Source organism: Dermacentor andersoni, chromosome 8 (genome assembly GCF_023375885.2).
Source record: "Dermacentor andersoni chromosome 8, qqDerAnde1_hic_scaffold, whole genome shotgun sequence".
NCBI classification, from domain to species: Eukaryota; Metazoa; Arthropoda; class Arachnida; order Ixodida; family Ixodidae; genus Dermacentor; species Dermacentor andersoni.
The window spans coordinates 116,563,671-116,576,051 of record NC_092821.1 but is presented as its reverse complement, the minus strand read 5'-3'; the positions used below and the strand labels follow the sequence as shown (position 1 = coordinate 116,576,051).

At 47.0% G+C, this 12,381-nt stretch overlaps 1 protein-coding gene across 3 annotated transcripts in view; it reads left to right on the top strand.

The window, feature by feature from the left end:
* Positions 1 to 9,804, top strand: part of Axn (protein axin) — a 49,976-nt gene extending 40,172 nt beyond the window's left edge. For all 3 annotated transcript variants that reach the window (XM_050176776.3, XM_055069669.2, XM_055069668.2), the window contains exon 12: positions 3,826 to 9,804. In XM_050176776.3, coding sequence (XP_050032733.1) covers positions 3,826 to 3,952 — 127 coding nt within the window. In that variant the 3' untranslated portion in view covers positions 3,953 to 9,804. The remainder of the gene's footprint in view (positions 1 to 3,825) is intronic.
* Positions 9,805 to 12,381: the final 2,577 nt, after the last annotated feature.

The window sequence follows — 12,381 nt, the reverse complement described above, 5'->3', positions numbered from 1 at the left end:
AGAGGGAGCCAATGAATTCAGCGAGACCATCAAATCACAAGGGCAGTGGTACACACGAGGACAATAGCTTAAAGAACGTTCCTGTTCGGCCACCAGTGGTCGCATTATTCTGCATAGCATTGAGCACAGTTCAGGCTTCGGTGGGCAACCATAGGTCAGCCTCGCGTAAGGCCCACACCCCGTGAAAAGGAAAGGAATCTGAAAAAAAAAAAAAAAGTGAGGGCGTTGCACAAGTAAATACGGTAATCACTTTCCAAGTTGGTTCTTACTACTGACTAGCAGGTTGCGAACGTTACGGGAACTCGGTAGTTAAGGTACCCATTGACAGCAATGCCAGACTTCTCATTAAGGGGGGAAGCGGGGATCAGATCGCGATTTTCGCGAAAAAAATCGATTTTTGAAAAGTACGCTTTTCAGAATCTACAGCATCATTTCTATCTTGTACTGAAATATTTCACCGAAAAACAAACTCTAAGCACTTAAAATAAATATATTTGTCGGTGCCGGCGTCCACAAAGCCGCCCGAAATCGCGAAAAAGCCGCGAAGTTCAACGCGCGACTGCTCGGCTTTCCCGCCACGGAGCGCCGCCATTTTGGTATCGTTGGAAAGCCCGACTCTTTGACTCTTTGTCCCAGCCCTTCCCTTCCTTCCCTGCCAGCCAGCAAGCGCACAAAAAAAGAAAAACAGGAGAGTGGCAGCACGGAGCAGCCAATGGCTGCCGCGCCCCGATTGGCTCTGCGCCGCGGCTCGTTGTAAGGCGCCTCCTCATTGGTCGACGCCGCGCCATAATGGCGGCCGAGGCAAGGAGCGCAAGGAGCGTCTGCTTTTGTCCGCTGCTGGGAAGCCTTTCTGGACTTTCCTTCTCTTGTGTTTCGAGGACGTCGGCCACGTGCAATGGATCCGCGCACGTTCGAAAAGAAGTACCGGACGAAGCATGCCTACGGGAAGCGGAAACGCAAGCCCGTCACAGCAAGGAAGAAGCGGCGATTGTCAGCAGGTGGTTCGGCCGAGCCGAGCGTCCGTTCAGAATCGGCGGAGTACGCGCCCAACGTGCTGTGCGATCTCTCGCCCAACGTGCTGCGGGATCTTGCGCCGAGTCGAGCACCAGCCAGCGATAGTGAGACGAACCATGATCTTTTGCCGTCGAAGCGCGGGCGCAGTGTTACTTCACCGGTGACGATCGACATGCCAGTGAGTCTCGCCGTACGCGAGCGTCCCGTCGCAAGTTCGTCCAGCACAGATTACGGAGTGAGCTTGCAGCGGTCATCGCCGCCCGACTGCAGAGCATCGGAGACGCGCTTCCGCGGTGTGTCGTTCAACGCCGAGATGTCTCCGCAGCCAACAACCGCCAGTGAAGGCAGTCCCATGCCATCGACGAGTTCCGGCGCTTCGACGGAGCTGCAACGCGGGCGCACGCTCGCTGCCGCGGATGCGCCGGCGGCCGACCTTGCCGCTCATCGCAGTGTTGACTGTTCGCCCAGTGAACGTCGCACTATTCAAGCTCACCTGGAAACACGATTTGTGTCCGCGGAAACTGCAGAACTGCAAGCGTCGAGAGTTCGCGAATCGCTTCGCGCGGTTTCAGCAACGGAGCGCAAGTTCGGGCTGACTGGCTCACAGGAAAATGCCATTCCCGCACCTCCAGAAGAGGAGTTTATGCTTGTTCAAGTTGCTGCTTTGAACTCGCTGATTGGTTCCCCGCTTTGCCCAACTTGTCAGCAGCCCGGCCTAGCAGTGCACCGCGAGACTGAACTGGGACTAGCTGTGAAGATGGTACTTTCATGCATTTCCTGTGGTAGTACCCTACAGTCTGAGTGGTCCTCACAAAGGAAGAGCGGCTCTAGAGCTTTCGAGGTCAACATCAGAGCTATGCAAGCAATAAAGAGCATTGGGAAAGGACCAACTGCTCTTAATGACTTCTGGGCCACCATGAATGTCTCGCATCGTGGGTTACACCACAAAACATATGATGGGCACCTCAAAAAGACTTTCAAGCCTGCCGCAGCGGCAGCTGCACACAACATCTTCACAGATGCTGTAGAGGCAGTGAAAAAGGTGTACACTGAAATGGAGACAACATTTTCAAAGAACATTAGAGTAGTGTATGATGGCACATGGTTGACACGCGGCCACAGCTCCCATACCGGCGTAGGCTGTATAATTGATTTCCATACAGGGCTTGTGTTGGACTGCATAGTTCTGTCCAACTTCTGCCTTGGGTGCAGCCGACAGCCAGCAGAAAGTGACCCCAACTATGCTGAATGGAAGCAGCAACACCAGTGCCAGAAAAACACTGATGTGAATTCTGGAAGAATGGAGGTTGAGGCTGCACTACAGCTCTTCAGGCGCTCCTTGAGCAGAAATGATCTACGTTACACAAACATAGTTTGTGACGGGGACAGCCGCATGTTTCGCACTCTATGTGATGAAGAAGTTTATGGTTTTGTGCAGCTATCTAAAGAGGACTGCATAAATCATGTTAAAAAACGAATGGGGGCTGCACTTCGCTCTTTGGTGGCCAAGGCAAAGAAAGGAGAGCCACTAGGTGGAAAGGGGGGCCTGACATAGCAGCTCATCAAAAAACTGACAAACTACTATGGCCTTGCTCTGCGGAACCACTCGGAAGTCGAGGAAATGCAAAGGGCAGTAATGGCAACGTACTACCACATCACATCAACAGATGATGAGCCCCATCATGAGCTGTGTCCCCCTGGCCCCCTTAGCTGGTGCAACCACCGGTCAGCTGAGGCAGAAGGGCAGCCAGCACCAGCTCACAAGTACAAGCTTTCAGCTAAAGTTGCTGAAGCACTCCTGCCCGTGTACCAGCGCCTCTCAGACCCTCAGTTGCTGGCCCGGTGCAGAGGAGGCAAAACTCAAAACGCGGCTGAGAGTCTCCATTCAGTGATATGGTCACTAGTATCAAAAGACCAGCATGCCTCACTGTTTGCTGTGGAAACAGCAGTGCACGAGGCAATTTCAAAGTACAACTCGGGCAGTCTGAAAGCTTATTCAGACCTGTGCACAACATTGGGCCTGCGCCCTGGTGCCCTCTCTCTTCAGCGGGCTGTCGAGAAAGACTCCCAGCGAATGAAGAAGGCACACAAAGTCCATCTCCTGAAAGGACAGAGGGCTAAGAAGTCACCTGCTGCCAAGGACACCAAATTCTACAATGCAGGAGCATTCTAGACAGTGTGTGCCAGTATGGAACTTTGAGGCTTGTTTTCTCAAAAGTTTGTTTTGAGCTTATCACCTCGCTCGTGGAAAGCATAGCACGGCAATGGGAGCACGGATTTTAATCCTGTTTGTTTTGCTGCAATTGGTGAAGTGTGCCTTATGTCAAGACAGTCTCAGATTTACCATTTAGGCTCACCATTTTTTTATTACACAATAATTGGAGCATGATACATTCTAAACATAAAGAGAAGGTGCATACTATATCGTTTAGAAGAAGAGCAGAGAAATTTAAAAAGAAATTAAGAGAATCTTGACTTAGACTATACTTCTTAGTAACTATTAAAAACATTTACAGACCCATAACCCATTTTGCTGTCACGCTAGGCTTTCCACGAGCAAGCAACATGTGAGCAATATATAAATAATGATAAAATAAAAACTACTGAAGATATGATTGTGAAACTTTGCAGCTGTCTGTTTGATGCTATTTCGAACCTGTATGCCAAATTTCATCACTCTAAGATAAAAAATGAAAAAGTTAGTTCCGATCCCCTCATCCCCCCTTAAGAAGCTGTGCTGTACAAGGTGTCACAGTTGCAGGTTCATGAGTGCAACGTTTTATGGCTATTGTTCCTCCTTCACTTCTGCAGGTACTTCTTCCGGCGTTCCTGCCAGGAGTTCGGAACCGACGTGGTGTCCGAGGAGATTTCGGACGACAACGAAGTCCTGCCGCTCTGGGAGGGCAAGATCTTCGCCATGGTCGAGCCGATTGACTGAACAAAGATGGCCGCCACTGTTGTCGCATCGTCTCGGTCCCTCGTGCCTCTGACAACGTCGTGCGAGATCTCAAGAGCGTCATGCAACCTTGTTTGTGCAAGTCATACCGCTGCTGCTGCCAAATCCATGTGAAATGCGTGACAATCCAACGGTTTCACTGTGCTCTCTTTGGTGCTGACTTGTGATGGTCATCGTCGTCATTATGGTGCCATTATTGTGCGAGGTTCCACTACACCGGCTGTGTGTTCACCCCTGACCTTCTAGTGGACACAACCAGGGTCGCTTACATGTTGTGAATGAAAAAAAAAGCTGTGTGCCTCCCCTAATTTTGTAAGCGGCCTGGTGTGCGCCGTGATTTTGTTGTTAGTGTCGTCGAAAAGCAACCAGCTTACGCGCTGGGGAAGCCGGTGCAAAGAACGAATGCCGTCTGTGCTGCTGCGTGACGTCCAGTGTTAGAAGCGGCAATTTGTTTGAAGAAGGAAGACTAAGCCTCCCATTATTGGTGTGTGTGTTAAAAAAATGATTTTTTTTTCTGCTATAATTGTGATGTTTTACAAACTGGGCAAAATAGCGACCCCCCACCACCCCCTCAAGACATCGAACGCTTAACCATCTCCCACCGACAGCTCTTCTCTGAGTGAAGCTGCTTTTTCTTTAAAATATGATTGGACTGTGCATTTGACGAATGATTGATACCCTGTCTGCTTCACTGAGAAGGTGAAACTTCATTTTTCTCGCAGTGCTCAGCGGGTGTGTTTTATGTGTGCTCGCGTGTGTGTGCGTCGAGACGGGAGGGAAAGTTTTTCAACAACTTGGCTCCTAGTACCGCCCAGCTCACTTCAAGCTACCGCCATCACAGTTGCCACTGCTTCAGCACTTGTGAAGCCTGTTACAATTTTTTTGTGCATTCTGTCGTACATGTGCCTGCTGCGTTGTGAGGGAGTGTAGAGTTTCCTCTTGACTAACTAAAGGGAATTGGCGTTGCAATAGGTCATCTTCCACGCGAATTGTGGTTGTACTGGGATTTGTCTGGATCCTCGTGCTTTCAGCAGAAAACCATTCTAGTGGCTCTGTTTACTGAGCTTTATTGGCCTGAATTCTTACGTAACCTTAGTATTATATATGCGGAAGGCAATAAGACTAATTATCATTGCTTATTGTTGCATTTATAGCGCAATGTTTTCCTAAAAACAAAGAATTTGCAAAGTTGCCAAGCTGTTCGAGGCCTGAAAGATGAAGTTTTGGCAAATCCACGTGTACCGACCATCATTCTCCTGCCGGCCAAACTGCAGTGCTTACAGGTTTTCCATAAAGACTAGTGCCAGGATTCCCTGTAATTTACTTTATTGGAAACTCTATGGAAAAGACAGGAGAGGGGAATATTATCAAGGTTAGCCAGGTTTGGTAAGTGGAAAGACTGGAATGGTAATTAGACTTACCATAAGCAGAAGGTTGGTTAGCCAAAAAAAGGAAGGCAAAACCGAGAGGCAGGGGGTTGACACCATATACCTGTTAACACTGTAGACACATCACTGTTAACATTGTAGATTTTTGACGGCTTCTGCTCTTGGACGGCTCTTCGTTTGCCCATACCGTTTCATGCGTGAAATTTGGCAAAGAGTTGTCCGACTGACATTTCCTCTCGCACTAATGATTGAGCCTGTTCTGTCGAGAGGATGAAAACCGATAAAGTGTAGCAGTACCATATTTTAGCTGACTTTGTTCTTTCTCCTGAGCCTCCTCCTAGGTATGCTGCCGAGAACAATTGCAGCTGCAGCTGTTTGAGTAGCCAGAGTTATTATAGGCAGTCTAGCAGTAATGCTCAAAATATTGTTTGACAAATAACGGGGATGTGTTTAAATAAGAAGATTTCGTTAATACGTGAAAGGCAGGTTATTTTTCTGTGTGTAAAATGTAAGAAAAACGTGTTGCTTTAGCTATGCAAACATGGCAATTCTAGCTGGCGAAACAAAACGACGTGATAAGTTGGCGCGCAGCCAGAGGAGGAAATATCCTTGGTTAGACGACTGCAAGTTATCGTGACGGAGTAACTTGCAAACTCTCGGGATAATACCTATGCCTCTTTTACAACAACAATGCCTCCAGAAAGTATAGTTAATATTTGAAGAAGCGGTTGCAGGAATGGTAATGCCTTTCTGATCACGTTGGGTTAGTGGTGGACATTCTGAGCGGCCTTGAAAAGTGCTTTCTTCATGTAAGCTCGAATAAGCATACTTATTTTACTATAAAATTAAATATTTGGAGATTTCAAATGGCCACTATTTATAAATAGCTATTGAAAATTTTGGTAAATTTATGCTACCTTAGTGCGAAACAGGTAAATAATTAGCCTAATATTCAAATGCTATGGCATCTATGCTTTTATTCTTTTAATTCAACTTGTTTGAGTGTTGAGGACGTGCTGTTTTAGTATTTCAATGGAATTATTTTAGAAGCAGGAACTGATGGCCTGAGAAGTTCTCTGCTTCGAACTGACCTGTAAACTGACAGACTGACTACGGACTGTGGTGTTCTTTTTCTATTTATGCATCAAACTCTTGTTCCTCTCTCCGTGGCCATGTCAGTGAACTTGGTTACAAAAATTTTCTCACGTTCGTGACGTGAGGACACTATGCCAAATGAAACAGTGCTTCCAGAGGACTTCAGACTTTTTGTCTTTTATCCCTTATCATGGTTGTGCTTTTCCTGTTGCATCATCACATGACTGATTATGTGTGGGTGTGTGATTGCATGCATGTCTGCTAGTGGTCTTTTGGTCACTTGAGGACAGTTGTAAGTTTTGTGTGTGTGACCTAACTATCTGTTAGTTGTAGGTGGTTGAGTGTGGGTTTTCGTTTTTCGCTGTAGGTGATGTTGCCAAAAAGACACTAAGAAGCACTTTCTTTTATCTTGTTGAGTTACGCCGCTGTCCTGTTGCACTTTGAGGTGGCCAGAAAACATGGGATAGGGTTGCAGGGTACTAACTGCGGGTTGCATCCAGTATGTGCCGTTGTTTTTGCGTGCCTTGTTTGTTGGCCAGTTGTGACTGGTGTTGTCGTCGAAGGGTTGTGACCCAACGAGCACGCGTTGTTGTTTACAGTGTTGCTGCATCAGTGAGCAGTGCAGTTAGGAACTGCACCATCTTTTGACATGTCCTACCGAAGTATGCTGCTGTGCCTCCTGGTGGAGGGTAGTGAAGTATGGTTGAAGTTATTGTGAAGGACTGTACCTAACCATTATAAGTAGATAACGATTTCGTATTACCGTGAGAGCTAGTTCAACAAGTGCCCCACCAGCTATCACTAGTAGCCTTGTACCTCCCTCCTATGCCTCAGCGGGATAGTAATAGGTGATGGTAATTGATGTGTATTGGAATGCCTATTGTTTATTGCTGCAACAAGTAGTGGAGCCAACCAGCAGTGCTGGCATTCGGTGTTGAGGCATAAATGGGGTATCTCAAAGAGCAGGTTGCAGGCACTGGTAATACGTCGACACTTCTGAAGGGCCTATGACCTTGAATTATATGAAATTTGACTATGATGAACTTCGTGAAGGAATTTACTTGCATTATGTGGGTTGGTAAAATGGGGAGGCTACTGCAGCTTATGCTTGGTGATGTTATTTACTTGCTAATCAATTTAAAAATTTTTTGCTGATCAACTTGGAGTACGCTTTTTTTTTTGCTCCAGATTGAAGAATTCATAATTCAATCGTTGATCGAAAGCAAGTTTCAGATTAACACACTCCATGGTCAAGCTGTCGCTCACTCTGTCATTGCTGCATGAATCTGGCTGAAATTAAGGGCGCATTGCATTGATTGTTACCTGTTGAGGGGCCAGTTGTTTTTTCAACGCTATACACAAACATTACCAGATTGTAAAAGGATGTATAGTTCTGAAGATATGACCTCATGGTCTTTAAAAGCTGCAGCAACATTAACTGAGGTACTTTGTGTCGATAGCTGCATCTGTTTATTTCCTTTTTTTTTGAGGGGGGAGGGGTTTCTTTAGTGGAAAAGTGTCAGATTTTCAGTTTGTGCGGTGTCGTAGTGATAGTAGGGAGTTTCCTTGCCATGTTGGTACAGCAACAAACTGCACATTTCTGTTAAAGTGTTCAATACACAGTTCAAACTACTGCACGAGCTTGATGCTGCATCTGGCAATTTGCGTAGCAATGAATTCCCTGTTTCAATGCATCTGCTGCTTTGTTTCTGAAATCTGGGCGTGCGGCGACGTACAATGCCATGGAACAAAGCACAACAGGGAAACGTTTGCTAATATGGAGTACTAATTACTAGAGGGAGCACCCATGTTATCTCGCTTCAAATCTGGATGCCATAGGTAATGCAGACTGAATTAAGCGTACGAGTCAATCGGCCCAATGTCTCACAAACTGCAGACACTACAAGTGAAAGTATCCGCATTAGGTAGCCAGAAGTTGACGCATTTCACTCCGCGAGCACTATACATTAAAGCTGCCTTGCCCTGCTAACTTCCATGTGCCTTTTTGTTAAGAACTTGATGGCTTTTCTTCATTCCTTTTCTCCTCTTCTTTTCTTTCAAGAGACAGGACTGTAAGCACATTAACACTTCGATGCCTCATTTCATTCCTTACTGAGATTGTTTTATTTGTGCAGTTTTCGCCGTAAGTCATACCTGTGCTTCTGAAAGTGTAAAACAGTTTACTATCACGCCCCCCCCCCCCCCTTCCTCTGCATTTTTGCTTTTTGTGTCAGTGTTTTTATTAACGGTTATCAAAGTAATAGGTCCTACCTTGACTACTACACTTGTATAATAAGGGCAGATTGAGCCCTCGGTTACTGCTTTGTGTTAGTCGAGCGCTTCAGTGAGCGTAGAGCAAATTGACGTGTATGAGTAGGCTATCGCATTTCAGTGTAATGTTAGTACCTTAATTCCTTTATTAATTGTTTTGGCTCTGTTTCATTGTGTGTCTTACTGTATAACGTGCAACAACAAGGTGTGGTACAAATTTTTTTTACCGTTCGAATGCATATTGACGTGTTTCCTTGTGGTTCCAGGCAAGCTCTTGTTTGTTTGTAGGCTTTTTTAATTCTGTGCAGCTATTAACAGAGAATGGCAATGTGGTTGTGTACGCGCAGCACTCTGGTGCCTTTTTGCATGTTCTCTGCATCGGTTTTGACTCTTCTCCAGAGGAAATGGATGACAAAGCTATGCATTGCCCTTGCCCGTCCCAAGTCTTGGAAAGCGTAGACACGTACAAACTTTCACTTGCTTGCTTGGCTTGTTCGTGTTGTCCTATTTCTGTTTCGGACTGCATCGACAATGCCTATTTAGAGGCTTCCAACCTTTTCTCTTTTTTTTCTCTTGTACAGTTCTTAGGACGAAATGGAACATTTCTTTAAAAGAAAAATTGTGGTCTATGCAGGGTTCTTAAAAAAAATGTCCCGACTTTTTGATGGCATTACGTGTTTACAACGTAGTACACAATTATTGTGTGTGAATATGCGTGCATGCAAGAACTTCTTGAGAAATGACGTTGCAGAGAAAGTGGTCGCCGCTACAAGTTTGCGGAGTTGTGCAATTTCACGGTAGTCCTCTGCTCGATGCCGCATTGTTGGCTCTTGTGGAAGTGGCATTTAGAGTGGGGATGCTGGATGGCAATGAACAAGCTCTTACCTTGCATTTGACCCCCAAAGCAAGCTGCCCAGCCTTGTATAAGTACTGCCTTGAGCGCGCGCTTCTGCAGAACGTTGGGCTTTCCTCGCGACTTTGTGGCGCACGGTGACACTGGTGCCTCTGTCCTGTTTATTCTACAGCTATGACGGGAGGCCTCTCTTGTAAATAAAAGTTTCAACATTACGGGTTTTTCTACGAGTGTGTCGTGTGGCATTTCTTGACCTCCTATTGCGCTGTACTTTGCAGATACTACCATTCACTGTGCTTGCCATGTGCTATAATGGACGACATATTTCGGGCTGGCGATTGCAACCAAATGTAGTCAAGCACACAAGAGTCCTTCTATGGTTATTGAAACCGACACATTTAGACTCCCGATTATGGCCTAATAACATTCAGCTCTCTTTTGTGCCACTTTGTGCACCATTAAGTTCTGCCCTATGAGTATACAATGCACATGCATGCCTTTTGTTGTGTTGCTTACCGCCCCATTTTCTATTCTCCTGCACTCGCTGTGCCCCACCGTCTCAGTCTTTCTCCTGTTCACTCACAATTCTTGTTCCCGTAGAGCTGGCAGGCGGTGTTCCCCTCCTGTTCGCAGTCGTCAGCTAGCTCTTCTCTCATCACTTTTATGTATTATGAACCTCTTCTTATTGTAAAAAAATTTACAATTCACATAAAGTCACTAATTTCGCAGTGAACTTCCCTCACTTTTAACGCAAATGTCCAGAAGGGCGCCTGATGCAGTGACCAAGTTATGCAGTTATCCCTTGGTACCATTAAGGGTGTTGGAGTTGGGGAATTCGGGGGGACAAGGCCAGCCACCAAGGAATGCTTCCCTGCATGGTTACACCAAGCAGAGAATTCTCGATTCCGCAGCAAAGGCAAACAGCACTCGCAGGGCACTGTTAGCCTCTGCAGAGGGTCGGATCCACTCCTCGAAGACCACCCGATGCTTTTATTGGAGGGCTGCGTACTTTGGGCGGTCCCATGCATAGAAAGTGCAGGATGATTGGTGCAGCTGCCGTTTTGCACGCCGAGCAGCTTGTTTGTTTGTATGGATGGTAGTTTTTCCGTCATGTTGCCCGGAAGGAATCTTCTTGCCTTGGTTACATGCCAGCATGCAAGTACATCCTACGTAAGCGCAATACTGGTGCGGGCTTTGTGCACGAGTAGCATTTGACATGCATGAGACAAGCCTGCAGGCAGCACATCTTCCTTCGGCCTATGTTGTAGCTGTTCACGGAGCTGTCGTCGCCTCTGTTGTTCTAGGAAGGATCTCTCCATTCGTAATTTGTACAGCGAAAGCTTTACTGGCCGCGAACTTGCGATTTCGCCGTGGCGGTGCTCCGAGAAGGCACATGACGTCACAACGCGCGCCTCGCCGCGGATATTTCTCTCGCTCACTCCCTAGTCGCTACTATGCGCATGCGCCACTAGTAGCACCGAGCCACAGGTGTTCCGCCGCTTCGCAGCGGCTTACCGCCGCCGCCGTTTGGTATGACCTCACACCGCGTTCCTCGTCGTTGCGTTCGCCTCCGCTCGCTTCGCCAGCTGCGTCGCGTGCCTGATAACATGTTGGAGGATTGAAAAGGAGAGCTTGCGTGCGCCGCAACCGCAGTTGAGGCGACAGTGTGGACGGCGACAATTCTGATAAGCAGAAGGCCTGGAATCGACATCGGAACGAGATGAAGAGGAAACGAATCGCCCAGGAAACAGACGGAACAGCGCACCGAACGACTGGCTAAACTTCGCAACGTAGCTAAACAACCAGACTAACCTGTACTTGCAATAAAGATTAACAAAGGCTAACCATGCTATGTCTTAGCTTTCGCTACGTATATCCTGGCATAGCCGAGCTAAGCCACTGGCATTTTTTTTTTATATTACCCTTACACTCTTAAAATTACACCCGTCCGATCGAATCTTGCCACGCAACAATAATCTGTCTTGTCCGCCCGGTACTTCCAACCCTTCCAAGTCATGAATGACGTGCGTTATCAGCATGATAGACCATTCTTGACAGGAAAGTAGCGAGCGCAGCGTTTTCAAGAAAGGAAACGCAAGCAAGAGTTGTTGCTTCGGAGCATGGCCAATTCTCACGAGGGGTATCGCCACACTGGGGTAATCTGCAAAAGTGCACTCAAATTTAAATACTGGAGGGGGGGGGGGGGGAGGCTAAAAAGCAAGCAGCAAAAAAAAAAAAAAAAAAAACGCCTAGGGCAACACAAGCTTAACATGAGTTTGAGAAGGCTTATTCACAAAACGAGGAAGGAAAAATTCAGTGGCGATTTAATGGCGTCTGCGAAAGAAATGCGCTAGCAATGTTGCTCAGGAGCTCACTGGACACGTCCTGCTTCTTTGGGGAGCGAAGTGCAACTGACCATCGGCCATAAACGACCACTGTCAGAGTCACTATAAACGCTCTTCTAAGCTCTCCTCTCCCGTCTCTACCATTAACCACGTCGTTACCGGCATACACACATTTTTCCCCACTTTACTCTTTTAATGCGTTCGCATTAGGAGTGTTAAAGTGTTTGTGCTCGCGATGCTTGTGCCATGAAGCAGCGGGGAAGGCAAAACGCCACCGTGGCTCCGCCAGCTGCGCTGCAAAGCCAAGTTGACTTGGCTTTGTTCCCGATAATTTGCCCGCCACACACACACACACACACACACACACACACACATTTTTCATGCTATCGCGTTGTCGACCCTGCAGCTACGCTAATTTTTTCGTCATTGGCTCTGATATGACTCGCACGGGGCCATTAT